This window comes from Botrytis byssoidea (assembly GCF_014898295.1).
Source record: "Botrytis byssoidea strain MUCL 94 chromosome Unknown BBYS_006, whole genome shotgun sequence".
In the NCBI taxonomy this organism is placed as follows: Eukaryota; Fungi; Ascomycota; class Leotiomycetes; order Helotiales; family Sclerotiniaceae; genus Botrytis; species Botrytis byssoidea.
The window spans coordinates 1,628,758-1,656,756 of NW_024065847.1; the positions used below are offsets into that span (position 1 = coordinate 1,628,758).

A 27,999-nucleotide genomic window follows, 5' to 3' on the forward strand; every position below is an offset into this window, starting at 1 on the left:
GTCGACGATTAGAGTAAGAATGCTCTAGGTCACTCAATCGCAAATTAAACCAAACATCCATCTTCCAGCAATACAATACATACCCCCCAGCCATACAAAACTCTCACCACAACCAATCCCACCCAAAACATCCCATCCCATCTCCTCTCCTCCCAAACCCCGAGTCCCAAGTATACACATACATCCATCCTCGAGAATACCATTACATTACATTACATTACATTACTCGCGCAACTTCCGAGTTTCCAATACTTTCTTTCTTTCTTTCTTTCTTTCCTTCTTCTTTCTTCTCTTCTAAAGTCTATCTATCTATATATCTATCTATATCTCTATATCTCTATTTCCAAGCCGAGGAGAATGAATCAATAAATGAATGACTTGAAACCCTTATAACCTTGTAACTTTACAACTTTACGATTTGATACAAAACAAAAATTAGACAGAAAAATCAAAGAAAATCAAAAGACAAAAGTTGACATCTCAATTTCCGATTTCCGTTTCCTAACACAGAGAGCGCGCGAGTCTGTATATGTATATAAGTATCTAAGGAGAGAAAGTCTGAAGAGAAGAAATGATACAATTTCTATTGATACCCACTAGGGACCTAGCTCTATGAGTTTTCGCAGCTTGTGAGATTCATTCGGGGTATCTTCTTCGTGTTTATATCTTTGTAGGTACCTATCTATATTAGGAGAGGGAGGGAGGTAATTGTTTATATGTAAATCCAGTACAGGTAGTACCTACGATCTAGGTTTGGAGGCAAGAAGGTAGGTAGGTAGGTATGTTTCTATATTCGCATCATATACACATATACGCACTACATCAAACCGACGACGTTGAATTATTCCGTTAACTTCATGGTATAGTATACAACAGCGTTCTAGCTCCTCTCAGCTCTCATTCCATCCCTCCCCCTATTTCTCCTCCCAATTCCCCCTCGCCCACTCCCTCAAAACATTCTTCTTCACCTTCCCCGTACTCGTCTTCGGCAATTCCTTTACCACAACCACTTCCTTCGGCACCATAAACCGACTAATACTACTTTCCTCCTTTGCCCACCTCACCACATCTTCACCTTTCAAGCCCCCTGCTCCTCCACCCCTCTCCCTAACCGTAACAAAAGCCACCGGACACTCCCCCCACTTCTCATCCCCCACCGCCACCACCCCCGCCTCCAACACCCCCTCATGCTGCACCAACATCGCCTCCAACGCCACGCTACTTATATTCTCTCCCCCACTAATAATAATATCTTTCGCGCGATCCAAAATCTGCGCACTCCCATCCTCATGCCACACAGCCAAATCTCCACTATGCAGTGCGCCACCCGCGAAAAGCTTTCTCGTCGCTTCTTCATCGTTATAATATCCCTTTGCACATATGTTTCCCAGGAAGATGATTTCTCCGATTTCTTTCCCGTCGCGAGCGACATCTATAAGTTGATCATCTGGTTGATCGGGGTTGATAATGCGGAGATTGAGAGACGTGAGGAAACCATGTCCTTGACGCGCCATGCGGTTGTATTTTTCTTTCAGTGGGATGTCTTCCCAGATAGGCATGTGGTAGCCCTTTGTGATAGGACCATAGGTTTCCGTCATCCCATATACATGAACTGGAATGAGATTGAGATTTGTCATTGTTTCGAAAAGATGAGCTGTAGGTGGCGACGCGGCGACGGTGACCCGGACCGGATTTGGGAGTTTGGCTGCTTCTTTCGAGGCGCAAAGCAGAGTATTTACGGTAGGTGCGGCATTGAAATGGGTGATGGGTTGAGACTTCAGTAAATTCCATATTAGAGGATAATCGATTTTGCGAAGACAGAAATGGGTACCCCTAACTGCTGTTACGGCCCAAGGAAAAGTCCATCCAACGGCATGGAACATGGGGAGTGTCCAGAGATAACCACACCTTCCTTTATGAAAATTCAATCCCGATTCCACCACATTTCCCATAGCCGCAAGATACGCACCCCGATGAGTATAAACGACCCCCTTAGGTTTCGCCGTCGTTCCACTCGTAAACGGAATCGCAATCGTACCATCCTCCTCATCAGCCTGCGCATGCAATCCATCCCAGCCTTTCCCCCCATTCTCCCCATCATATTTCAACCCCTCCAAAACCGCATGATCGAATTCCCCCTCATCTCTATCCGTATCCTCATCCACAATAATTTTCACTCCTTGATTTCTCCCCCTATATCCTTCCAACAATCCCACAAATTCCCTATCCACAATAATACAATCTACCTGCGCAAACTCAAAAATATAAATAATATCCTCCTCCTTTAATCGATAATTAACTCCCACATGTATTGCCCCCGCAGCCGCGACACCAAAAATACTCTCGAGAAAAGCAGGCGTGTTTGGACTTAGTATTCCTATTCGAGCGAATTTGTGGATTTTGAGATAATATGCTAAACCGCGGGAACGATCTGCAAATTCCTGATAAGATCGTGTGATTGTTTGTCCGTTCGCAGTAACATGATGGATAGCTGGAGCATCAGGTTCAATCGCTGCTGCGCGGGGAAGAAAGAATGTAGGTGAAAGGGTATGGATGTGATGTTTGGGGGCTGGCAGTATTGTCGAAGATGTGTTTGATGCAGAAGAAGGTAATAAGTGATTAACCAGACTTTGAAGTCTAGAAGTAGGACCTGACATTTTGGAGTCCTAATTTGATGCGAATGATTTGGAACGGTCCGCTAGCCAAGCATCGATGCCCTAAATAATCTTATCGATTTGTCGTCTCTCGGAAGCTTTTATAATTACTCCCTCTCTATCGCTGACTGCGTCCTCAAGTCTGTACTACACCCCTTCAGCCTAGTTCCCTCGTCTTCGTAATTTCTCTCAACGACCCGATCCGTTGTCTCAAACCCTTCGTTTAAGCTCGTATTGTCCTCTCTGACTTTACCGGATCTGGTGGATGTCGATCACTCGACCAATCGATATAACTCCAATATCTTCCTCGAAATTCGTAAATATAGCTCTGAATAAACAATCCCAATCGACCAATTCATCAATCAAATCAAATCAGTTCAATCCGAATTGAAACCCACTCAAACCCAAGTAGATCTATCCCTTCGCCAAAAGACCCGATCAATAAATAAACAAAGCAGTTGATAAGTTATCTTGATACACATGTAATCTTGCCAACCCCAACATCCATCCAGGATAATAAAAACATTTATACCTTACCAGCAAGAACTAGAGGCCCCTCCTCCCGCCGCAATAATGTGGAGTAACTTACAAGTGTATCCCAGAAAATCCAATTACCCCACCATCCCCTCTCCAATCCAACCATCCAATGCATCCAACCACACAAATCCAACCAATCATCCCCAATAATCCACATTCCCTTCATCCTCGGCAACGTTCAACCCTTTGCAAAGCAATAAATTCCGCCCCGCTCGGCATCGGCATCGGAGTTCCGGAGCGGGTACTCTTGTTACTGTTCTACTTCGTCGACTTCATCGTGCATCTGTCTTTGCTTGATTTACGAACAATTTGATGAAGATCTCAGTTGGACATCATAGTCATGTGCATTGCAATCATATTCCTACCTGGGTAATCCGTGAAGACGGGAAGGAGATTTTTACAATAACAGAGAGGTGCTTCAAGAAATCATGAGAATGTAAGATGGGAAATTGGTAGACGACGATAAGGCGTAAATGCAAAGCACCTCAATAAAAAAGTAATGGTGGATGATCAGATCCTTGACGGTCTGTGAATCTGGAAATCTTTGGTTCTACCTATGGGTATATCAGTTGAGCTGTTAAAGGTAGCCAACAAATTACATCATATCATGATGATCTTATAAGCTCAATTTTCAAAAGATCCATCATACTCTCTCCAACAAAACTGCTCTTTGAATTCACAAAGAATTTAAAGTAACTTGTACCAAACCGATGCTCATTCATAAACTGTAACTAAAATGGATTTAAATATTATTTTTCACAATTCCACTTCCATTTCCACAAGACCAAACGCAATGTATTCATTCTTGATTCATGCCTTGGGCTTTTCATTTTGCTATGAACTGCATGCAAGCCGAAGCAATACACATCAGAGTTCCTTGCTGCATCAGACTCCTTTTGCCATTACAGCATTTCCCAATATTGTGTAAATGGTAAATGAATACCAGGCCTTGAGATCTTCCAATGAATGGTAGAACAAAGCATTGACGTTGTTATTGTTGAAAAGAAGAAACCGTTAAACAACCCAATCCATCCACCCAGCAGCGCAAAATCACATCAAATAAGGTCCAGGAGATTTAATAGCCGAGAGCAGCCAACTCAGTCTTGGTCTTATCGTCGATCTTAGCGGACTTCTGGGCTTCTGAAAGCTGCTTGCGTGCTGCCTTCTTGCGCTCGTAGTATGCTGCGCTCTTAACCTTTCTTCTCTCCTCAAGTCTGTAATTGTTTGTATTAGTAACCATCTCGGGAAAGTCCGGAACTCAACCCAATCCCAACGAATTTACTAACCTAGCGACAACATCTTGGTATTTCCATCCGACCTCGTGGCTCAATCTGCCGACAGTGCAGTATTTGCGTCCAGGCTTCAATCTCAACACTCTCAAAGCTTGGGGAACGACAACGCGCTTGACTTTGTCGTATGGTTGTGGAACACCCTCGAAAACCTTAAGTCTCTCCATGGCGGCGGCACCACGGGCAGTCTTGTGAGGAATCATACCACGGACGGTCTTGTAGAAGATTCTGGATGGGGCACGGAAATGGAAAGGACCTATTCGTGAAAAAGTCAGGATATTTTCCTTGTATCGAATGCGAATCGCAGAATCGCAATTGGCGGATTATGATATCTTACCTCCACGGGTTGGGTTGTATCTGGTCATCTTTCGGAGGTAGGCGTGGTACTTGACTATTATCGAAATTGAATCAGTCTTCCATCATTTCATTTATTCCACCCAGACGCGACATCATATCCATCATCTCCAGTCCCATCGCAATTTCAAGTAAAGGTAAAAACGTACGCTTCGCACGGAAGAACTCTCCAGAGATGTTCAAGGCCTCACATCGTACAACGACGATCTTCTGGCCGTTGAGCAACTGCTTTGCAACAGTGCTTGCAAGTCGACCAAGAAGGTGACCCTTGGCATCGATCGTGATCTATTAGAAGAAGTCCAATATCAGCAATTCGTTCCTATTCGTATTCGTCCATATTGCTGAGTCCCCCCAAAACCATTTCCCATGATTATTGTCGCAAGATATTGAATTTGGCTTTGGCTGCCATGGATATATGGAATTGAGCACTTACGACTGGCTCGAAGGTCGACATCGTGTCCTGGATAACTTGTCAGAATGAAATCGAAAGGCGTACAGAAAACCAAATTGCTCTACCTTCGTTATTTAATGAGGGCGGTGTCGTGGTTTGTCGGTTGGTCGTTGTCTTCAAATTCCTTTACGGTTGATGGATTCTCCAAATTGACACCGGTTTTCGCGCTAAAAATATTAGCCGAGTCCCAGGGCTAACAACCCCAATTTGAAGGAAAATTCAAAAGAATTATTTATTGAGTGAGGCAAGATGATGTTGATGATGAATCAATAATTTTTTCTTCAATGGCAATGTTTATTTAATTTCATGTTGCACTCACTTGGATCATGTACAGAATTGTTGAAAAACGTGAAGTTGACGATATGTGCGATTGCAGCCTTGCCAATTTTACGTTGATCGAATTTTCACTTCAAGCAAGCCTCGCCAACCTGGTGGCAGATATTAAGGCAGCAATTTTGATCGCATGAACAGAGTAGATACAAGTTATTCTCATCTGATATTTCAAATTAATGTGATATATACGATTTCAGGTGACTTCGATACCATCCGGTAAGTGATGATTGCAACATGGTGCACGAGGCACTTACCCATTTCAGCACCTATCAATTGGATTGATTCGGACAATTATTATCAACTGGGTACTTGGAACCTCTCTAATACTCGAACATCCATACTTGAACATCCATACTCAAACATCTAGGACAACACAAATTCGAACATTTGACACGGCTGCGGAGTTATGAAATTCATCAAGATATTACCCGGGCACAGTACGCAGACTTTCGATGCACCATGCGGTTGGAGAGGAGAACGTAACAAAAACAGAATGCTCCGAATAAGGTGTCAAAGCCCTTCTAATTATTGTTACAATTATGATATCACATGTAGCAGGAGGGAAAATGGATTGTACACTTTACTTTAGTCTTGACATACATTCAGTTCATGTAATCTTTAATATAAACACACTGGCCAAATAGCATATACATGCATTTCCAGAATATCAAGCCACAAGTCATATCATGCTCATGTTCATGCTCCTCGATGCAAACAGAATGATCAACCCTCTCGCATCCTTCCCATATGTCAATGACGTTCACCCCTGCAGTTCAATCCAAACCCCTCCTTTCCTATCGTCAACTTATTAACACCTATCCCATCTATGCAGTACGCCATGCCAAATTGCAAATATTGCAATATACCATCCCTCCCTGGAAGTGGAGAGGCCCAATCATACCCAGTATATGCATAGCATCCCAATTGAACAAATTTTGTAAATGCAACAAAAGATAGATGCATTCCTCAATGCAGGAGTAATCCGGAGTCAAAGTTTGGTAATTGATTCATTCCTACCTTCCCAAATGAAACTGATGTAGCCGAAATGAAACCCCTTATTCTGCACCTGGAACCTTTGAATCAAGTTCATTGAGAACATCTTGAACCTCTCTCACAAGAGCTTTCCTGGTTTCTCTCGCAGTTTGATCACCCTCCGTTTCAACCGCATCCAACTTCAACAGTACTTGTCCCATAATAGTTTCACTCAACTTCTTATGTTCGAAATCCTTCTTCTTTTGGTCTTCTGGTGGACTAGCAATAAATGCTTCTGCTAATGGTAAGATGTCGTTGTGGAAGGTATCCGAAATAGCATTTAATTTCTCGATTGGTGTTTTGGGTGTTGGAGGAGGGATAGGTGAAGCTGTTCTGGAAGTCGCAGATGATTCCATTTGTGGTGTTTTGAGATTATTATTGCTCTTCTTCTTTCCCTTCTTATTCTTCGATTTGCGAATTCGTTTCCTGAGCTTGGCGGCGGTCCCTTCTACTTCTTCGCTTTCATCTCCTGAATCTTCACTTCCAGTTGCTGCGTCCCCGACAATGCAAAGAATTTCCGACTCATTTCTTATTCCATAACTTCGAACAAGTGCATGATCATCCTTTAATTGTTGTCCTTTGTAAACCAATTTCAACTTCCTCCAATTTGAAACTTCCATCAAGGCGGCAGCTCTTTTCCTCACATCACTGACTTCTAACTTTCCATCTCCAATGCTGTAAGCAGGGAATTTAACTGGATATGTAATCCCCTTGTTCTTCACCAATAGCACATCATCTTCCTCTTGTGCAGAATGAGGTGGTCTCAAATGTGGATCATAGGTTCTTCTTGGTTGCTCCAGATCCTCACCAGTTATATACTCATAATCCTCATCTTGTACCTGCGGTGGATTACCCCGACTCGAAAAAGGACTCAAACGACTGGCACCACCACTGAACCAACTATTTCCCCAACGACTCATACTCACAGCCGCTGCAAGTATCACAAAGGCACTACCCGCTAATGCTGTAGGCGGAACCTGGTCAATATGTGTATATTTTGCCGCTTGTTCGATGTAAGCTTGAGCGGGTTCAGGTATTTGCGAATAGGCAGATTGAAGATGTTGAACGGTCGTGTCGAGATAGGTTTGAAGAGAATCAGGAAGACGTTGAATGGCAGAAGACAGGGTGCCACCTTGCGAGTCCAAAACGCGGGAAGCCACCTTGGCTGATTTTTGTAATGAGTCCTGTGGAGGGGACTTTTTCCTTGAGAAAACTTGTGAATGTGATATGACAAGGCTTTCGATATATGTGGGATGTAGGGTTTAAGGTGGGGTGATTGACTCGTATGTTAAGGCTTTCGATGACGGGGTCTCGAAGCTGGTGGAAAGATGGAACAATTTGGAGTGAAATGGATTTAATGTTGTCTTTTGTCTTTTTATTAATGCGCAGAAGTTTTGATTAATGAGGATTGATTCTAATTGGGAATTTGATGGCGGTGAGGATAATCAAGCGAATGAGAGTGAGAGTCAGAGTGAGAGTCAGAGTGAGAGTGAGAGTGAGATATTATTGTGTAGGTAGGTATGATTAGGTAGGTACAGATTCTCGACAGGGGTCAGGGTGAATATCCAAAAGTATTATAAGCCGAATGTATGATTGGAGGTCTAGAAAGGGTTCAGACGATAATAATACTGTACTAGAGCGAGATGATATGTGTCCATTCAACAATTGCCCCGTGTTGTACCATTACCGTACCGGCTGTCCGTAAAGTACTGCCTGTATATATATATAACTATATCTTTCTTCTACCGAGTATGATGGAGTATTTTACAATAAATAAGCCATATTAAGTTAAAACAGAGGATATAGGATACAATGTCAAGGACTCATCAATTTCTTACTCTCCTTAGGTACTCACTTAATTGTACCGTACCCAATAACCTCCAAATCGCTTCTTCTAACCATCTATCCATATCAAATAGATCACAGGGCTGTCCACGGGTATGCCAACACATGTTTCTCTTAGCAGATCATAACAATTACTACCAAGGGATGTTTTGCCTCACTCTTGCATGATACCATTCTACCTTGATGATACTGTAATGGCTCTGTAGGTATTCAATGTCGATTCTATATCAATTCTTTGTCAGTCATTCCCATGAATCAAAGCATTGTTACTAATAAAATCAACCAACAAAAGATCTTCTTCATTCCTATATCACAACCCTCTGTGCAGGTATAATAATACTATCTAATGGTACTATCTGATAATACTACCATCTTCAAGCTACCTACCTAGTACCTAAAGCTTTACATTCAATGGAAAGAAATATAATAATAATAATAATAATAGATGCATACATACCCTACCCTACTCTACTCTACTCTATATAAATCAACAAATTTGTCCGCAAAGAATTCAAATCATTCGAGTACTACATACTACATACTACATACTACCTACCTACCTACGTATAACCAAAGTCCACAACTCCTTTCGAAATCGGTCCCAAAACTCCCTCCGAGTCCCAGCTGATCTACAGCGTCCCATGCCTTCCAATTCCATGCCTATCCAGTGACGCAATATCCCAATAAAATCTGCAATCACAGCTGGGAAGATGATTACACAGCCCTTATGGCCTCTCCATTTCTAGAACCTCTCCGCCCCTCACCCAATTGCTAATCAGCACCACACCACACCAAAATCAACCCCTCCTTCCTAACTTCCCAAGCCAAAAATTTCATCCACCATCCACCATCCACCCGTCCATTGCTCCCTAAAATAAATCATACCTACTTGTTACTAGCACTCATTCCGGAACTCCCCATCTCCATCCACATTCGACATTTACATATAAAACTCCCCACCCACCTCACCTACAAGACCTAGGTATAAACCGGTCTCATACCAATCGCCCATCATTAATATCTTTCGTCGTTTCTTCACCACCACTCCCATTACCGCCGCCAGAATGTCTGCTGCTCAAACTAAAGCCGAGGGCATCATTGATGAAAATGCTGTTGGTATGTTCTGATTTTTTTCTCTCTATCTCTTTCTTGCTGCATTTCGTCCTCTTCTTGCGGTACTGCGGACATATTCAGCTATGCTGCCATGTGCTCTGTCGATACAAAACTTGTCTGTTCCTCGAGTAATCGCAGATTACTCGAAGAGAGTAGTATGGGATGCTACGATGAGAAATCACGAGAAGGGAAACGAAGAAAAGATAGAGGAAACATCACACTCAAAACAAATAACTAACTATTCCACTCCCAGCCGTCTTCAGCAAATCCTACTGCCCATACTGCAATGCCACCAAGAAGCTCTTAACCGATTTGAAAGCAAACTTCTACTCCATCGAGCTTGATCAAGTTGGTGTGTTGACCCTTTTTTCCTTTTCCCCCACTTCCCTCAATTACCCCTCTCCTCCTCTCCTCCATCCCCTAAATATCATCAACTAACTCTCCCCCTAGACGACGGCTCAGCAATCCAATCCTACCTTGCCAAGAAGACTGGCCAAAGCTCCGTCCCTAACATCTTCATCGGTCAGAAACATGTTGGAGGAAACTCGGATTTGCAAGCGAAGAACAAGAAGGACTTGGAGAGTCAGTTGAAGGAGTTGAATGCTATCGTGGCTTAGAGGTTTCTTGAGGAGATTGTGTTGATGGATCATAGGGAAAAGAAAGTGGAGCGCTTGAAGTGGATGGATGAATTGCATGATTATAGGAAGTGCATAGAATAGCTCGTTTGCTGCAATTGGAGGAATGAATCGATGAATATGATACATAAAGATTTATTTATTTACTCATGTTTGGTGATGTGCTATGCTAAGCAATACTGTGCTCTACCATGCCAGGTTTTCCGTTTCATATCATATCATCGTAATAATACTCATACAGACAAACATACATACACTAAAATACAATCTCCAATCTACACCGTCACCATCCCCTCAACACTCCCAACCGGACGTTCCACAAACTTCATGACTCCTTCCACTACATTCCTCCTCGCCTCCTCACTACTCACATTCGCACCCGCCAGATACCCCAACCAAATGCCCCTACTAATCCTCTCATCCCTCACTTCTCCCAACCTCTGACTCCCATTCACCCCATCCTCATACCACACCCCCAACTTCCCACTCTCATCCCGACTCAACAACAGTTCCTGTCCCTTTGGTACACTCCCCCTGTTAAACAACGCCTTGAATTCACCCATCGCCTTCCCAAACGCTTCATCTCCAAACTCCTCTCTATTTTTCTGAGCGCGCGCAGTGAGACTACGAACCCACGCGTCGCGCAGATGGTGGAAATCCGTATTGCGCGTTGGGACAATGCGGACGATAGATTTTATTTCCGGATTTTTAAGAATGGCGGACCAGATTTCTTCGCTGCGGGCGGGGTCGAGAAGCATCGCTTTCAAGGCGTCTTTCTCGTTGGCGACAAGGGTGGAAGCGCCGTTTGGGGCGGCGAGCTGCAGCAGAGAGGTTTGGAGAGTGGCGATGGAGGAGGGGGAGATGTACAGACCGAGGACGTAGACTTGGATGTGTAGGAAGGAGACGGTGCGGATGCCGAGGCCGAGGAGTTGGTAGGGTTCGCTGGGGTGCGTGGAGGGGGTGTCAGAGAAGTGCAGGGTTTTGGGGAAAGTTGGGATGGTGCTTGTGCCGGTGGGAACGAGCTCTTCGTCTTCGGTCTCTTTTGTTGTTGGGGGTGGGGTTGATGAGGAGGGGAGAATGGTGACGGGAGAAGAGGAGGAGAGAGAATCGCTAGAGCGAGAGCTGTCGAGTTTGGATGGCGGAGGTATCTCAATCGAGGTTGCGGTCACCCAGATGCAAACCATGCCGACGAGGAAACCCGAGGCGGAATATAAGGTACGGCGTTTGTAGTAGGCGCGTCGAGTAGCTTCGAGTCGGTGCAGGGAAATCGGATCGAGTTGCGGGGTGGAGGGGGATTTACTGGTTAGGGTGCGAACGGTTGTGCGGAAGGGAGTGAGGCATTGTCGTTTGGGGAGGGTGCGCAGCGTGCGGGATGTGAGGGGGAGGAAGGACATTTTGGCGGGTGGCTTGTTGTGCTGCTTGGTTGGGGATGGAAATGTGTTGTGATATATTGGGTGGGTTAGGTTTTGTGTATACACCTAAGAAGAGAAATTGAGGTGGGTGCGTGAGGGGTGAGTAGGTAGTGTACAATATGACCTGATTTGATAATGGATGGATGGAGCTTGCACGCACCCTCCTCGCTCGCGTATTGAGAAGCTTTTTAGTGGAATCTGGGGAAAAGCTAAAAGCTAAATTTTGTTTTTTCTAAAATGATTTAATTGGTTTATGTAGTATCTACAATAGTACATCGAAGGATTTATATTGTTAATTCCTTCTAGATTATAGAGGATATTTATGATTTTTTTTACAATTATAATGTAAATAGGTAAATACTTGAATATCTGAATAGATATCTGAGTATGAATGAGTTGAGATTGATTCCGTGAGGATGTTGTTTTTCTTATGGAGGGGTCCGGTTTGACTTGACTTGATCTGATTGGATTTCTGATATTGGATAATACTACTTAGGTAGATTATCAATGAGAGATAATGGTTCTTCCTTGATTCTATCTATCTATCTATCTATTTATTCAGAATCACTTCTTTCTGATACCAATGTATATATGTGGATATATTGTTCAGATTTTTGTAAGTACTAGGTAGATAGATGGATATCCTACCTCCTGATACCATCATCATCATCATCATCATCATCATCAACGATAAGTCATTAGACCTCCATATACCTACATACAGAAAAAGGGATTCTAGACTAGGTACCCACCTATTTACCCACCTGTCTAGTAATGCTTATAATACTCCGCTAGTCTTTCGGAGGCTTTATGAAAAGTGAATAGACGAGGTGGTGGCAGATACTACGTATCTAGGAACTATATTGTTATTTGAGGATCGAGGATTGAGGATTGAGTACTCTCAACATCATCTGTCTTGTAGATACATAGACATTATATATATAGGAACTATATTGCTGTTTGAGGATTGAGTCCTCTCAACACTATCTATTATATAAATATATAAATGACGCTCCGCTAGCCCTCCGGGAGCTCCAGGGAAGGTGGGTGGGGGAGGTGGTGGCAGACATTATATATATATATATGGGAACCATACTCGTATAATTACTTGAGGTTGAATACTCTCGATACTTTCTGTCAGATAGATACATAGATGACGCTCCGCTAGCCCTCCGGGGGCCACTGCCGTGGAGGCAGACTATTTGGATAAATACAAATCACAATGTTTGATCAATAAAACTTTGACGAATTAAAGGTCTAATCGTTCTAGATGACATTCACATTCAAGTCTATAAATAGATTTTGATATGTTTTTGATAGGATGATATGCACCTTGAATAGTTTTCATCACTTCACGGAGTTTGAATGTAGATGATTTGATGATTGTATTTCTGATTGAATTAATCTGTAATTGTTATTGTTGAGGTATCAGGTTTATCGTTGGATGAAAGAAGTGTCAAATAACTTAATGAATCGTTTTAATAGATAGAATAGTTAAACAAATCGAAGAATGTTAACCTTTGAATGTTGTCGTTCTCCAGCAAGAATTTCTGATATATCAATTGTCTTGCTGACTAAGTACGGCACCAACACACACATTTGATCCATCATTCTCTCCCTTATCAAGCTTGTTCTTACTTCAAACCACTATCCCACCTCCCACCAAACCCTCCAAACATACATTTACCCTGTAAAGCACAACATCCAAAACGGAACTTCTTCCTGCAACCAAAAGCCAATGCGAAGTCCAAGCCAAAGCCTCCAAAATTTAAAGCATTAAATAAGAAGAGAAGAAGAGAAGAAGAGAAGAACACAACACGATCAAATATTGCTTGTTTCCATCGCTCAATTTCCCTGGAAATCACAAACTGATAAATGAATTAAATCCTCCTCAACCAAATACCTTTCGAAATTCAACTATTTCGGGGAAACGGGATTCAATTTCGTCATTCAGAAATATTCCCAGAGATTTACGAAATTCGCGACATTTTTATCCTCCCTTACAGACCCAAAACCCTGGGAAAATCTTCCATGATATCGACGAGGCTGAGCAACCCACAATTGTCAGCAACCTCCTCATTTCACCCCTTTGAACGACATTGGTCTCGATATCGATATATCAACTACCTCCAAACGTAGCGCCAAATCTAGAAAAGCATCCCGGCTATTGCTCCATCACTACCTCTCACTTCAGATACTTCGACTATATCATCTCCCTTCATTCATCACGATGAAGGGTCGACCTACGAGGATGCCTCTCATCAACTCCGGTTTTCCATCTCGTGCGACTCCTGATATAGGTGACGATTCGCATTCATCTACAAGTAATTCCCCCGCGCGTGCCGATTATGAAGAATCCGATTTCTTCGCTGGAAACAACGATTCGCAATCTTCGATCGGCGTACCAACTTTTCAGGACATGGCTGTTACAGAGACATGTATATCCGCATCCAATAGACTACCCGCAGAAGTTCTCATCAACATATTCTCAAAACTCACCCATCCAAACGATATTCTATCTTGCATGCGAGTATGTAAGAAGTGGGCTAGGAACAGTGTGGATTTATTATGGCATCGACCGGCATGTTCGACATTTCCGAAACTCGGGCATATCTGTAATACACTTACCTTGGAAAACCCCTACTTTGCATATCGAGATTTCATCAAAAGATTAAATTTGGCAGTTTTAGCGGATCGCGTCAGTGATGGAACTGTTCGACCTCTTTCCGTATGCACAAAGGTGGAAAGATTAACATTGACCAACTGCGAGGGTATCTCAGATAGTGGATTGACCGAATTAATTACCGATAACAGTCACTTACTTGCTCTTGATATTTCTGGAGTGAAACAAATTACCGACACTTCCATGTTCACTTTGGCGGAGCATTGTCGCCGATTACAAGGTCTAAACATATCGCAGTGCGTTGGAATTACTTCTGAATCGATGGTGAAAGTGGCGGAGAGTTGTCGTCACCTCAAACGGGTAAGTTACCTCAAATTGATACAAGATTTATACTGACATAATTTTTTTTTAGCTCAAGCTGAATGAATGTGAGCAACTAGACGACAGGGCGATCATGGCATTTGCTCAAAATTGCCGTAACATCCTCGAAATCGATCTCCACCAATGTAAAAATATCGGAAACGACCCGGTAACTAATCTCATCACACATGGAAATGCTCTTCGGGAACTTCGATTGGCAAATTGTGAATTGATTACCGACTCGGCATTCCTTAACCTACCTCACAAAGCGACATACGATCATTTACGAATATTAGATCTTACAAGTTGTCATCGACTCACAGATGCTGCTGTTGAGAAGATTATAGCTGTTGCTCCAAGATTAAGGAATTTAGTCTTCGCAAAATGTAGGCTCTTGACGGACCACGCCGTTCATTCCATTAGCAGGCTGGGAAAAAACCTTCACTACCTTCATCTTGGACATTGCGGACAAATTACTGATGCTGCTGTCATTAAACTTGTTCAAGCATGCAATCGGATTCGTTACATCGATCTAGGTTGTTGTGTTCACCTCACAGACTTATCCGTCACAAAGCTAGCTACTCTCCCCAAACTAAGGCGTATCGGGTTGGTTAAGTGTGTAAATATCACCGATGAAAGTGTTATAGCATTGGCCGTCGCACAAAAACAACGACAATTAGCTCACCGAGGACATCATATTGATGAACCAGCCTATAGTGGGAGTTGTCTCGAAAGAGTACATCTTAGCTATTGTGCTAATCTAACACTCCAAGTAAGTGGAAGACAATTGTGCATGAGGATTTTTTTCTAACAAAATTACAGAGTATAATATTACTACTTAGAAATTGTTCGAAATTAACACATCTGAGTTTGACTGGTGTTCACGCTTTTCTTCGAAGTGATCTCGAACAATTTTGTAGAGAGGCTCCCGCAGGTAAGTCCTTCACTTTATGCTTTCCTTCAACGTATTGACATCATTCAGAATTTACCGAACATCAACGCAATGTATTTTGTGTCTTTTCTGGACCTGGTGTGAATGGTCTACGCAATTTTTTAACACGAGATTTAACTATGGAGTTGAATCAAGTAGCTCCTGAGGACGAAGGAGCCCTTTCCATTGAAGAGGTTGCGAATTTACAACAGCCTCTGGGGGCTCAAGATGACCAGATAATGTCTGGAATGATGAATGCTACTGCATTAAATCCCGATGAAAATGACGGTGATGACGACGAGGTGTTGGATGCAGTATTTCCTTAATACTCGTTCGACCTACCACGTAACCCAGTATCTTATAGCACTTCATACGCTATCACTTTAAGGATATTAAACATACGATACACTCTAAATAGAGGTCAGGGAACGTATATCGATATATCCAATCATTGGGAAATGGAGTTAAGGAGTGGGCAGGGAATAGTTAATGGACGTACATACCCAATTCATTACGAATCGTCTTTCGCATATCTGTCGGTTTTTGGAAGGGAATGAATGAATGAATCAATACATGGAGGTTGTCTTCATGATACATAGATATCTTTTCAACAAGCGAGGGGGCGATGGGATTGTAAAGGCGTAGTATTTGTATATACGCATTTCTTGGCGCTTTGGGTGATGATGAATCGTGGATTTGGTGGAAGGCTTTTTGTTTTTTTGCTAAGGAGGGGTGCAATATGGAATGGAATGGACTTTATACGAGGGTATGGGTGGAGGGACAGTTCTATAATATCAACCAATCAATCAACCGTTTCGCGAGTGGTTTACCTCGAGATTCGCTAGTATTGTAGATGGTATTGATTGGGTGGAATATCTTGTGTCTAGATAAAAGACGTACCGATCCGATGAGTGGTGATGCGGATTGCCTAGCTGTCTCATTAATGAATGTTGAGATTTTTATCTGGACAGGTAATCGTCATGGCTAGAGAGAGTGGAATTGACTGGGTGGGTGGATTGTAATGTGGTAGGATGGGTACGAGTACTTAGTAGAATATGATATTATGCTATGCTATTGGTTCCGTTTATTTTGATTCAACGTGATGATATGATAGGTAGCCGTTTGATTTTTTATTTTTTTTAATTTTTTTTTTGAGTTTTTAAGTTTCAAAGTTTCTTTTATCTTGCATCTTGCATCTTTTATCCTTTCTGGAGAAATTGTGAAGGAGACGTCGGGAAATCTTGGAATCTTGAAATGGGATGAATGAGATGGATATTTTGTGGTGGTGTGGCTGACTGCTTGTCAGGGGGGTACGTCATTTGTATGTGGTCTTGTGGTCTGGATTTTGGGATTTTGAGATTCTGGGAAAGAGGGATAGAGTTGAGGAAATGGGGAATGGCGATTGGGGATTGGGGATTGGGGAAGGTGGGATGAATGAAATTGAAAGGAGAGAGAGGGAGAGAGAGAGGGGGGGGATTGGTTGGGTAGGTGTGAATGGGTGGGTGTAGATGGATTGGGTATATAAGGACTTGAGTATCTCTTCCTTTCTTTCTTTCTTTCTTTCTTTTGGGATGAGCATATGTTAGATTAAGATTCATTTTATGGATATTGGATATCTATCTACCTGCCTACCTACCTGCCTACCTACCTACCTACCTACCTACCTGGTTCAAACGACTCTACCTATCTACAAATAAACAACGCCTCGAAAGAAACCTTCGACTTTGGGCTTGCTACTCCGCTACTCAGCTAGGTATATTCGATTTGGATCCGCAAGAAAATATCAATTTATTGATAGATAGATAGATAAATATGCATTCTATTAAGTTCGTCTTTTTCTATTTTTCTATTTTTTTTTATCTGGATTGGGATGGGAAGGGAAGGGGATGGAATTGGAGATCGGAGATGAGGTAGGGATGGGGATTTACTGTTTCTGACTTGCGAGTTGCGAGATTTCATTTTGTTTTGAAGTTGATTGGGAAGATTCTTTTATGGAGTGCATTGTTGTTATTGTTGTTGAGATCTGGATGAGAAAGTCGCAAAAGATGGAAACGATGAGTATATACTGATTCGGTGTGCTTACTCTCTATAGAAACGCCTCGAATTATGTTGCAGAGAAGACGAAGGCTGGGGGGAAGGAGAGTAGTAAGGAGATCAACAAGAGTGAGTTTTTGTTTCTTTCCATCTTTACATCTCCAAGCTTCCAGGTTTCCTGGCTCTGTCTCGCCCGTCGTGGTCTTGTACTTCCAAAGATCCATTTTCTGTTCACATTGAGTTCTCGGTATTGGGAGGGAAGTTTCAGGCCAACAGGTTTGCGTGGCAGGTATAGCGAAGGATCGCAATATGCCCATTAGTACGCGTGTGCATGCGGCTGTGAAGGCGGTGGGGGATAAGATTGAGAAACATGGTCATGATGTATGGATCCCTTTTTCTTTTCTTTATCTCGGGTGCTTCTTGTTGGATGTTTGAAATGGACTTGTGGTGTTTGGAGAGTCGATGAGGTGTTTTGGTGAGGGAATGTTGTGTTGTTATTAGTGGTGTCGTGGTTGAGTTGGATTATTTGGGTAGGGGAAATAAGAGTGAGAGCGAGGGAAAAGGGGAGTATGGGGCTTCGGATTCTAGAATGATGGGAGAGGAGAGGAGATGCATCAAAAGAGTGCGAAGGGTTGAAGTACATAAGCTGACAAGTTTTGGGATTCTAGGCAAAAGCGTCGTATCATAAGGAAGTCGTTAAGCATTAACGGTATGGTCTAGTTCGAGAGTTCACAGGGTTAGAGGGAGCTTTCATGAACGATGGCGTTGATGTATTGGAGAGCTAGTGTACGATTGAGCCAAGACATGAGCATCTGGCTGGAGAATGGAGAGGAGGTAGTTGGTCTGAATGAATGACGTGGGTTGTAGCGTTATACCTGGAGTTGATACCATTAGGATTGGAAGTTCATTATCAGACATGGGGTTATGAATTAATTGTCTTTTCAAATTGCTTGCGGATGTCTGTCTGCTGATTTCTGTCTGTCCACTCAACTTTTGGCTATCGACCACGATATTCAGGTGGATATTGCGGTTTCAATCACGCAGGTACGACTCATTGAATCATTTGATATCGAGGGTTTTCTTTCCAATTTATATTTTCAAATTTTGGGGGTTTTATCTTTCTAAAAACTAACGAGAAACTAATTAACGGCTTTTTCTTTCTTTTGTTCCTTTTACTCTTCCTCCTATCTCGATCTCTTATACTTAAAGCGTAATAACAAATTCATGTTGCTGAAATACCTATCAATTTAATGATTCACAAAAATCACAAAAAATCACAAAATCATGTGTTAACGCCTGCTTGATAACTACAACCTCTAGTTAAGGTTAGATCACATGTCAGGTTTGGAGAGTTCAAGTGGACCTACCGCGAATCATCTTCCCAGCCCTGTCAAAAAGTTCTTTACTGCCGTCTTTTTCGAGTGACTTGCACGGGTCCCCTGGGATCCCTGTGGATATAAATACCCATTTCCAGATAAAGAAGACTTCTCTCACCTCCCCTCATTGGGGCTTTGACTTTTAGTCCCTTGTTTTGGGGGATGAAGTCTTTAGACCCGGATTCTTCTGGATTTGAAGGTAGAGACAAAGACGAAGAAGATGTTGAGATGTTACCACTGATAAACTCAAATGGTATTTCACCTTCTGGTTCCACGTCGAAAAATTCTTCCTGGACGTTCATTTCTGCATCTTCATGGTCTTCGGCGAATTGGTTGGGACCCAAGGACATAGCATCTCCTAAAGTACATACTTGAAATGTTAACTCGTGCCAGAACGTACGATTGCCAGAGCGCTCATGTTCCTTCAAGTAATCTTGGAAGTCCTTTTCCAATTGCACCCCGTGGTTAAATTTATGGGTGAAATGATGCTGTATTTCAGCCATCGGCAACCCGGACTTTTCCTTACCCCCCAGCCAAACTTGTGTATTGGTGTATTTTCCGGGCTCATGATGATCTTCCGGACAGAGGGATACAGTGGTAAGAGATGATGCTCGTGGATTTCCCATTCACCTTTTGGCCGACGCATATTACCCACATCGTAGATAGAAACTTCTTCCGCCTTTGCGTAAATTGCAGTATTTCTTTCCCCAAGAAGAATGTATTTGATACTGGAAATCTGTGGGCAGCATTGGGTAATGAGTTTCCACATATCTCTACTTGCGATATTCTTCTTTTTATCTGTAGAGATGCCTTCCAGGTTCTCAATCTCCAAGAGATCATCCCTTGCATCACTCGCTTGTTCGACGACAAGATTCTCGTTGATATCGGGATCTTCCGCATTATAGCCACCATACCTTTCAGATATCAAGAGTTGAGAGCCTTCAACTACCTCATATCTTCCATCATTTCCCGGTGGCTTCCACAATGAACGATACTCGATGCTGGACGTGTATGCTATTGACCTTAGCTTTGAGATATCAAGCTCTAATCCGAGATCCCCATTGACCAAGGAAAAAACCACGGGATCCATGATCAGAGTATCGCGTTGCATATCGATAAATCCACGAACGAGAAGGTGGAATAACCTCCCATCTGACATTTTATAATAGTTGTGCGCGTGTGGAATCATATGAACTGGAGCTGGGTTGTAAGCCTTGAGGGAAATACATGTTCCATTTTTGCAGTTGTCAACAAGTCGCCACTCCACGCCCAAATTGACTCTCTTTTCACGCGATACTTTGATTGTGGGTATGATATAGCTTTGCTGCCAGATGTCACGAGATTCCCAAAATCCTCAACATCTCTCCCTTAGCTCACAAATCCACTTACACAATCATTCTCGAATCTACACACCATATTCCCCCCTTCCAAGAAATTCGTCGTGAACTTAAATTTGAAGTTAGAGTTAAAGTTCTCCGGACAGCGCTAGTATTTAGGATGATTGATGGGGTGGAAGCGAGCTAGATGTTTTAGCCCCCTTTAAAGTTTCTAAAGTGATCAATCACGTGAAAGACTAACTTACTTTAGAGCTTTGGGGAGGTTGTTATTGGAGGTAGATCATAATTTTTCTTTTCTAGGAGGAGGGTGCGTTAGGGAGGGGTTTGGAGCATATGTAGCGAGTTAAGATTTGAGGACTTGGAATTAGACACTTTGTGTTATAGTATTGTTCCGAGATTTTTTGTGGATAGTAGTAGTAGTAGTAGTAGTAGTAGTAGTAGTAGTAGTAGTAGTATTAGTAGTAGCAAATCCATAATCGATCTAGTCTATCTAATTCTTTATGGATACGGAATGATATTATGGAATACTAATGGGTATACATAGAGATATAGCGCTCTATAAGAGGGCAAAATGACGGGTTATCGATCTTTAATATCTAGAAGTGTACTACTGAATATAAATTTCATATATTATATCAGAGTCTGTTTTATTAGAATCTAATCCATCATTTCTTCATGCGAATTCTATTCCTCTCTCCCATTATAATAGCCCAACCACAAAGAGAATAGAAAGAATACTTCTTTCCCCCCCATACCCACCTCTAGACCACTACTTTCTTAGTAGTAGGGAACTCATAATCCACACGAGTTTTCAAAATCCAACTATCACCCTACCATTAACCGTGTATCATCAGATCCATGAACTTTCGTCCCGCATTATCCAAATCTGCATTCAAGATATGATGCCCGTCCTAAGAGACAGACGAGTGTAAGGCCCTCGCTCTCAAAGATCAAGAAAAAGACCTATCGTTTGATATATGAGTATTCCTCCCTTTAGGACTATATAATCAGTCCATCGCGACCGCAGAAATCTTAATAGACTTCTCCGTGTATAATGCGAATTTTTCCAAAAAAAAAATACAATTATCAGATCGAACAAAACACGATGCTTACGTACAATACCTAAACCTTACATGACACAACGAAAAAAGCACTTAGCATTTAGACAACCCAGCCTTTAGATCTCAACTACGACATCTCAATATCATTCGCCCTCATCGGCTTCCTCTTAGGGATTCCTGAGATTGTTGAAGAATCAAGAAGGCAGCTGGAAAGCGCTGGATCGGAGATAGAGGGTCTCTCTGCCCAAAATACATACCGAACTCGTAGTCATTATAATGTACTGAGTAATTTGGATTGGTAGACTGTGTATATGGTGTATATGGTTTGGCTTCATTGCGTGGAAAGTCGAGTAGGCGCCTAGAAGCATTTCTTTCAGGGACTGAGGATATGAACTTCAGCACCCGAGGATACTTCATCTAAACTGCACTCCGAATCATTGGAAACTTAGGCAGCATACACGGATAAAATCATTTCGCCCTTTCAAGCTGCATGAAATTGTTTGAATATTGCAATTGATATTGAACAATGAAAGTACTGAAGAGGTGACCTAATGTTGTTAACCCGCGTGTGCAAATGTGAGATTATTTACAAAGCTCCTTTCCCTCCTTTCAATCTGTCTCCCCCGGTACTCTCCTATTCTTCCATTTCATCCCATCTCATCTCCCCGCTTGCTCGTCCCCTTCATGATCATCCAGACTCCTGTTAGCCTCCAGCTCTCTTATCCTCTCTGAACGTCTCGGCTTAACATAAACCTCATACCCATCTCTCTTATCCTCCACTCTCCATCCCATCTCCTTATTCCCCAACTCCACACATTTGTATGTAAAGTCCTCTCCCCACCTCTCCTTCCACCTCGTATTAAGAATCTTGATCTTTTGATCCCATCTAAAACATCCCTCCTTAAGCTCCAATCTCTTCAAATTTCTCAAGCGGGAAATCATCTCCGTAGTGCTTTTGAATAGACAAGGTTCTCCTAGCATCAAAAACTTGAGTTTTTCCTCCATCTTAGCAATGTCGAGGCCTCGAGATAACGGAGTTTGGAAATTCTTCAACATTTGTAAACTCCCTTGGAATAGTTTGACCGCACGATCAGATTGTATGTATAGCGTGTCCTTCTCCCAATTAAAGTATATCGGGTTCCTCAAACAATGTGCAAATTCAAGTCCATATTCCTTGCAGGCAGCTTCTCTCGCCATAATGTTAACATGTAGAAGTGCCGGCAACGTGGTCTTTACAATGAGTTTTGCACTTTTGTATTTGCCCCCATATCTTTCTCCTGCGTACCATTCCCGAGTCCATTTGTCAGGTTCATCAACGAGAGTCTCGACGGCCCTGAGAGAGATGATTCGGCCTTCGGGAAGAGCTTCTTTGAAAATCATATTTTGTAGTTCAGGGGCTAGCTTTGCGAATTGATGAAACGTCGTCTTTTGGTTTATGGGACGTCGAGGTCGGATGTAGGTAGACATTTCGGTGGATCTGATATTATTCTCGAGAAGATGTTGACATGGTTGATTCATGATTTAGATGGAAGCGGGATACTCGCAGATGATGAGATCGATGAGCTGTTGTTTTAAAGATCGAGGAATCTATATTGCGAAGCGGATAAAGAGGACCTCGAGAGTGTCTATCAATAGAATGTTAGAAATAAAGCGCTACGACGAGTCTTTCCAGCGCCTTCCATCAAGTGGATAGAAAAGAATGGTAAAGACCAGAATGCAGTAATCCTTCGTAGTAAACTCCAAGACTTACCAAGAAATGACGGCGATCTCTCAAAAAGAATGCCAGGTCGTTTTGGGGCCGACTTTTGAAGTTGAAGATAGTCCCATCTCAAAACTGATCTCCATTTCTCAGTAAAATGAAGAGGTCGACGCGTTTGCGCCGTGATTTATTATTCTCAGCGCGGATTGAAAAACATTCAGCCTTTCTTGTCTACTTTCAAATCACATGTACAGCCTTGTGTAGGGCTGAGAGCCCGTGAAAGTCATGGATCAATCTTGGGGATTTTGATGAAAATGTGTGTAAGCGACTTAACTTGAAAATAGTGAATATGTGATGTGGTAGTCTGGGTAGCCTCACGGTTTGCTCTTGCCCTTTGAACCGATTTGTGCCTTACAATCTCAGCTGGAGTTCAATGGTGGCTCGATCAGGCGAACATGTAATCTTCACGTCTTGGAGAATGTACGAGCAACCATTTAGCAGCCAGTAAAGATGATAACGATTGAGTACACAAACATTCAACGTTCTTTTGCGAGTTCGATTTATCTAGTATATATCCACGGTGTATATCTAGAATTGCCTTCTACTTTGCAGCTATCGCGAGAATGTCTGCAACCATCTTCCTATTCATAGGACACTCAATACCCAACTCTTGTGCTTTTCTTACAATGTATCCATTAATATAATGGATTTCTGTTTCACTGCCCTTGGTAACATCTTGAAGCATTGAACTTCTATTTTGTGCGGTGGCCGAAGCAACATTCAGAGCGGCGTTTCGCAAACTTTCTCTTGAGAATCTTTCTTTCCAGCCTGGAATTCCCTGAAGTTCTGGAAGAGAACAGAAGACTTGACTTATTTCGGATATTAAACCGTCGAAGTCACTTCTCATACCTTCGACCATTGAGGATTCCATAATCCTACCGTTTAAACAATCGTTCAAGGCAGTGAGAGGATTTATTACTGCGTTCACAGCCAATTTCTGCAACTGAAAGAGTTTGAATTCGTTCCAAGGAACTTCACTTGCGCCAAGAAGTTTCGATTCAATGACTTGCTGCAAGAGATAGCTTCCATGAGAAGTCTTCTCGATATCACCCCGTGGATCACCAAGAATAACGGAGCCACGGCCAGCAAAGACTGCTGTGAAGTCGTCTGTTCGATAAACACCATGAGATGCTATACCAAATAAATAATGTGGCCTTTCTTTAGGATCTGGGAAGACCCTCTTATTGACTTCTTCAACCACTCCCATGCCGTTGTGTATGAACATTATAGTTGACGAAGGGGTAAATCGATATTTAATCATGGAAAGCGCCTCAGCCGTTTTGTGGGTTTTTGTGGTGACTATCAGATTAGATATATACTTAAACTCTAGGGGACTTGGAAGATCATCCATGGATACAAGCTCAGCATTATAATGACCCTCCCAATTCCAAACGCCGTCATAAAGAATCCCAATCTTGGGTCTTTGGACTTTGGTCACTTCATATAGATTTGGGCGGTGGAGTAACAACGTGAGAGGAGGGGAATTCGGTTTTGTAGCTAATGAGTGTGCAAAAAGCTTTCCCAGATTTCCAAGACCCAAGATGTGTATGGTAGAGTCCATTTCTGAGGAAGTTGCATTTTTATAATGATAGTGTTGTGAATTGGTCATCTGACGAGTAAATTGTATGGAGGGAGTCAATATACATGGGTGGAATCTTTTGAACCCTGGAAATTTACAATGTTTGAAGTAGGAGAGGAACATTGCATCGCTCTCACCATTTGTTGTCACAGACAAATCATGATGTTGTTGATCTATATGATGACTAATTTATTTGCACAGTTGGCATTTGATGGTGACCATATTTTCTTATTGTTGATAAACTTTCAAGATTGGCTATGTATGCTTTGTCTAAACCAATCAGATGGAAACGTGAGCAAGTACTCTACATAATAGGTAAACTACGGCATTGGGAGTGAAACAGTGATCCAAGAGTGATGGCGAGAAAGTTGATATTTTGGACTCTGCAGAATGAAGTTCGACCACGAAACAGTGTGGCAATTAAGGAGAAAGCCCTTGACACGTGATCTTATCCACTCGCTATCTACGTCAGATTATTTTTAGCCTATCGCCTTGGAATGTGAAATTAGAGAGACCTGACTGGTAGACTAGGTGAAAGGAAAGATTATGGGGAGTGTATATAACATAATTTGTGCTTGCAGATCTTCAATGTACAGTACAAATCTCACTAGGAAGAAAGATTGAGGGACGCCGTATGTGAAGCAAATTGATTGATTAGGTATTTTTTACTACATTCTACATTATGCTAAGTGTACAAAATGCTTTACGACTTCATTGCAATACAAATCTTTCTTCAGTATAGATGAATATAATGGATATCCTGAAGATCAGAATAAAAGTCGGTAATTACGAGTGTGAACTTGAATTCGATATTCCATGGTAAACTCACTCCATATCAATAAACACACACCAGGTGGCACTAACTTAATCGATAATGAAAAAGCCTTGAAGTGTTAGTGTAAGAAAAAACCCCACCAAAAGATTTCTCCCCACCATCATTACGGTCATCCTGAAAAAAAGGTCAGCTTGATAAAAAAAAAGAAAGAAAGAAATCAAAGAATTTCTTCCTTTACCAATCGATTATTATCACGATAACTTCAAATAATTAATCAACATGGTTTCAGCATCAAAAGCCGCTCGTGATGCGAAGAGAGCCGCCGAAGGAAAGCCAGCAAAGAAGACTGTTGCTTCCAAATCAAAGGCTGGCTCCAAGGCTGCATCTGGTACCACAACACCTGGCGAATTAGCCACCGACGCTGATGGAAATGTTCTCCCTGATGAGGAGCAACCTGCGACAAAGGATATGGATGAAGTCAAGAGATTGGCAGCACAAATGGATAAGCACGGTCTCTCTGATCGTGTTACAACTGGTGTTCTCAGCTCCCTCAAGCAAAGTCGTGACGTTAAGATTACCTCCGCATCGCTGGTTTTCCACGGTCGTGTCCTTTTGAACGATACAACCATGGAACTTACATATGGACGTCGTTATGGTCTCTTGGGAGAGAACGGTTGCGGAAAGTCTACTCTTCTCAAGGCTATCGACATGCGCGAATACCCTGTTCCAGATCACATCGATATCTACTTATTAAACGAGGGTGCTCCTCCTAGTGACTTGGGTGCCTTGGAATGGGTTGTCAGAGAAGCAGAGAACGAGATGAAGAGACTCGATGATGAAGCTGAGCGTTTGTTGGAAGAGGAAGGACCAGAATCTCCAGTCCTTTTGGACCTCTACGAGGTAAGAATTCTCACAGATAAGATTTATTGTGTACTTAGCTAACGGAAACAGCGCATGGATACCATGGATCCATCTACTTTCTCGACTCGTGCATCCCTTATTTTGACTGGTCTCGGTTTCAACAAGGTCACCATCCACAAGAAGACCAAGGACATGTCTGGAGGATGGCGTATGCGTGTCGCTTTGGCCAAAGCTCTTTTCGTCAAGCCTTCCCTTCTCCTTCTCGATGACCCTACTGCACATTTGGATTTGGAAGCCTGCGTGTGGTTGGAAGAATATTTGAAGAAATGGGACCGAACTCTCATCCTTGTTTCCCACTCTATGGATTTCCTCAACGGTGTATGCACCAACATGATCGATATGCGCTCAAGACAACTCATCTACTACGGTGGTAACTACGATTCTTACGCCAAGACTAGATATGAACAAGAAGTCAACCAAATGAAGGCTTACCAAAAGCAACAAGATGAAATTGTTCACATTAAGAAATTCATCGCTTCAGCTGGTACATATGCCAACTTGGTCAGACAAGCCAAATCTAGACAAAAGATTTTGGACAAGATGGAGGCCGATGGTTTCATTCAAAAGGTTGAGGAGGATCGTGTCTTCACTTTCAGATTCGCAGATGTTGAGAAGCTTCCACCACCAGTTTTGTCTTTCGATGATGTTACTTTCTCATACTCCGGTGATTCCAAGGACGATCTCTACAGAAACCTCGATCTTGGTGTTGACATGGACTCCCGTACTGCTCTCGTCGGACCCAACGGTGTTGGTAAATCTACCCTTCTCCGTCTTATGACCGGAAAGCTTTCTCCTACTGGAGGAACTGTTTCTCGTCACACACATTTGAAGATGGGTGTTTACTCCCAACATTCCTCTGAACAATTGGATCTCACCAAGTCCGCATTGGACTTCGTCAGAGACAAGTATGCCTCCAAGAGTCAAGATTACCAATACTGGCGTCAACAACTTGGAAAGTATGGTCTCAGTGGTGAATCACAAACCGCATTGATGGGTACTCTTTCCGAAGGACAAAAGTCCAGAATTGTTTTTGCTTTGTTGGCTATCGATGGACCAAACATGTTGTTGTTGGATGAACCTACCAACGGTTTGGATATTCCTACCATTGACAGTTTGGCTGATGCTATCAATGCTTTCACCGGAGGTGTTGTCGTTGTTTCTCACGATTTCAGGTAAGCATTCTTGGTACAAGTTGAACGAATCATATGCTAATTATCTATAGATTGCTCGATAAGATTGCCAAGGACATTATGGTTTGCGAGAACCAAACCATCAAGAGATGGGATGGTACTATCGCCGAGTACAAGAACCACTTGAGAAAGAAGATGGTTTCTGCAGGTGCCGTTTAAAGTGACTATATATGAACCAAATTCCGTACAATATTCAGTCCAAAAACAAAAGTTTGATTGATGCATCTACGGACGACTACACATAGGGGGTGGCATTCACCAAGGATATCCCTCTCATGACCCGAAATTGAGGAGGCCGCGGAGGGATTAGGGCGGTGCATGATTTGATGAAACACCGCTTTCTTTTGGTGGGATAGAATGCGAGTCTGTTTTAGATGGCGTTAATTCGGTGCAGAATT

The 27,999-nt window shown here is 42.5% G+C and overlaps 11 protein-coding genes across 11 annotated transcripts; 4 read left to right on the top strand and 7 right to left on the bottom strand.

The window, feature by feature from the left end:
- Nucleotides 1-914: 914 nt before the first annotated feature.
- EAE97_003930 (uncharacterized protein) lies at nucleotides 915-2,657 on the bottom strand (the record flags this gene model as incomplete). Its single annotated transcript, XM_038874442.1, has 1 exon — nucleotides 915-2,657. One exon carries the CDS (start codon nucleotides 2,655-2,657, stop codon nucleotides 915-917), a length of 1,743 nt encoding a protein of 580 aa, XP_038735051.1.
- A 1,609-nt stretch (nucleotides 2,658-4,266) lies between these two features.
- EAE97_003931 (uncharacterized protein) lies at nucleotides 4,267-5,288 on the bottom strand (the record flags this gene model as incomplete). The annotated part of the gene is made up of 5 exons (XM_038874443.1): nucleotides 4,267-4,405; nucleotides 4,478-4,736; nucleotides 4,818-4,871; nucleotides 4,984-5,119; nucleotides 5,268-5,288. The coding sequence occupies 5 exons, from the start codon at nucleotides 5,286-5,288 to the stop codon at nucleotides 4,267-4,269; spliced, it is 609 nt and encodes a 202-aa protein (XP_038735052.1).
- A 1,385-nt stretch (nucleotides 5,289-6,673) lies between these two features.
- Nucleotides 6,674-7,570, bottom strand: EAE97_003932 (uncharacterized protein; the record flags this gene model as incomplete). The annotated part of the gene is made up of 1 exon (XM_038874444.1): nucleotides 6,674-7,570. One exon carries the CDS (start codon nucleotides 7,568-7,570, stop codon nucleotides 6,674-6,676), a length of 897 nt encoding a protein of 298 aa, XP_038735053.1.
- A 1,989-nt stretch (nucleotides 7,571-9,559) lies between these two features.
- Nucleotides 9,560-10,225, top strand: EAE97_003933 (uncharacterized protein; the record flags this gene model as incomplete). The annotated part of the gene is made up of 3 exons (XM_038874445.1): nucleotides 9,560-9,611; nucleotides 9,862-9,960; nucleotides 10,059-10,225. The coding sequence occupies 3 exons, from the start codon at nucleotides 9,560-9,562 to the stop codon at nucleotides 10,223-10,225; spliced, it is 318 nt and encodes a 105-aa protein (XP_038735054.1).
- A 293-nt stretch (nucleotides 10,226-10,518) lies between these two features.
- On the bottom strand, nucleotides 10,519-11,637 carry EAE97_003934 (uncharacterized protein; the record flags this gene model as incomplete). The annotated part of the gene is made up of 1 exon (XM_038874446.1): nucleotides 10,519-11,637. The coding sequence occupies one exon, from the start codon at nucleotides 11,635-11,637 to the stop codon at nucleotides 10,519-10,521; it is 1,119 nt and encodes a 372-aa protein (XP_038735055.1).
- A 1,612-nt stretch (nucleotides 11,638-13,249) lies between these two features.
- Nucleotides 13,250-16,706, top strand: EAE97_003935 (uncharacterized protein). The gene is made up of 4 exons (XM_038874447.1): nucleotides 13,250-14,638; nucleotides 14,691-15,410; nucleotides 15,461-15,572; nucleotides 15,621-16,706. Exons 1-4 carry the CDS (start codon nucleotides 13,886-13,888, stop codon nucleotides 15,893-15,895), a joined length of 1,860 nt encoding a protein of 619 aa, XP_038735056.1. The 5' UTR covers nucleotides 13,250-13,885; the 3' UTR covers nucleotides 15,896-16,706.
- Nucleotides 16,707-17,381: 675 nt separating this feature from the next.
- EAE97_003936 (uncharacterized protein) lies at nucleotides 17,382-18,310 on the top strand (the record flags this gene model as incomplete). Its single annotated transcript, XM_038874448.1, has 4 exons — nucleotides 17,382-17,395; nucleotides 17,662-17,732; nucleotides 17,893-17,984; nucleotides 18,272-18,310. 4 exons carry the CDS (start codon nucleotides 17,382-17,384, stop codon nucleotides 18,308-18,310), a joined length of 216 nt encoding a protein of 71 aa, XP_038735057.1.
- A 695-nt stretch (nucleotides 18,311-19,005) lies between these two features.
- Nucleotides 19,006-20,138, bottom strand: EAE97_003937 (uncharacterized protein; the record flags this gene model as incomplete). Its single annotated transcript, XM_038874449.1, has 2 exons — nucleotides 19,006-19,467; nucleotides 19,506-20,138. 2 exons carry the CDS (start codon nucleotides 20,136-20,138, stop codon nucleotides 19,006-19,008), a joined length of 1,095 nt encoding a protein of 364 aa, XP_038735058.1.
- Nucleotides 20,139-22,034: 1,896 nt separating this feature from the next.
- Nucleotides 22,035-22,895, bottom strand: EAE97_003938 (uncharacterized protein; the record flags this gene model as incomplete). Its single annotated transcript, XM_038874450.1, has 1 exon — nucleotides 22,035-22,895. The coding sequence occupies one exon, from the start codon at nucleotides 22,893-22,895 to the stop codon at nucleotides 22,035-22,037; it is 861 nt and encodes a 286-aa protein (XP_038735059.1).
- Nucleotides 22,896-23,677: 782 nt separating this feature from the next.
- On the bottom strand, nucleotides 23,678-24,697 carry EAE97_003939 (uncharacterized protein; the record flags this gene model as incomplete). Its single annotated transcript, XM_038874451.1, has 1 exon — nucleotides 23,678-24,697. One exon carries the CDS (start codon nucleotides 24,695-24,697, stop codon nucleotides 23,678-23,680), a length of 1,020 nt encoding a protein of 339 aa, XP_038735060.1.
- Nucleotides 24,698-25,769: 1,072 nt separating this feature from the next.
- EAE97_003940 (uncharacterized protein) lies at nucleotides 25,770-27,760 on the top strand (the record flags this gene model as incomplete). The annotated part of the gene is made up of 3 exons (XM_038874452.1): nucleotides 25,770-26,390; nucleotides 26,442-27,583; nucleotides 27,634-27,760. The coding sequence occupies 3 exons, from the start codon at nucleotides 25,770-25,772 to the stop codon at nucleotides 27,758-27,760; spliced, it is 1,890 nt and encodes a 629-aa protein (XP_038735061.1).
- Between the last annotated feature and the right edge of the window lie 239 nt (nucleotides 27,761-27,999).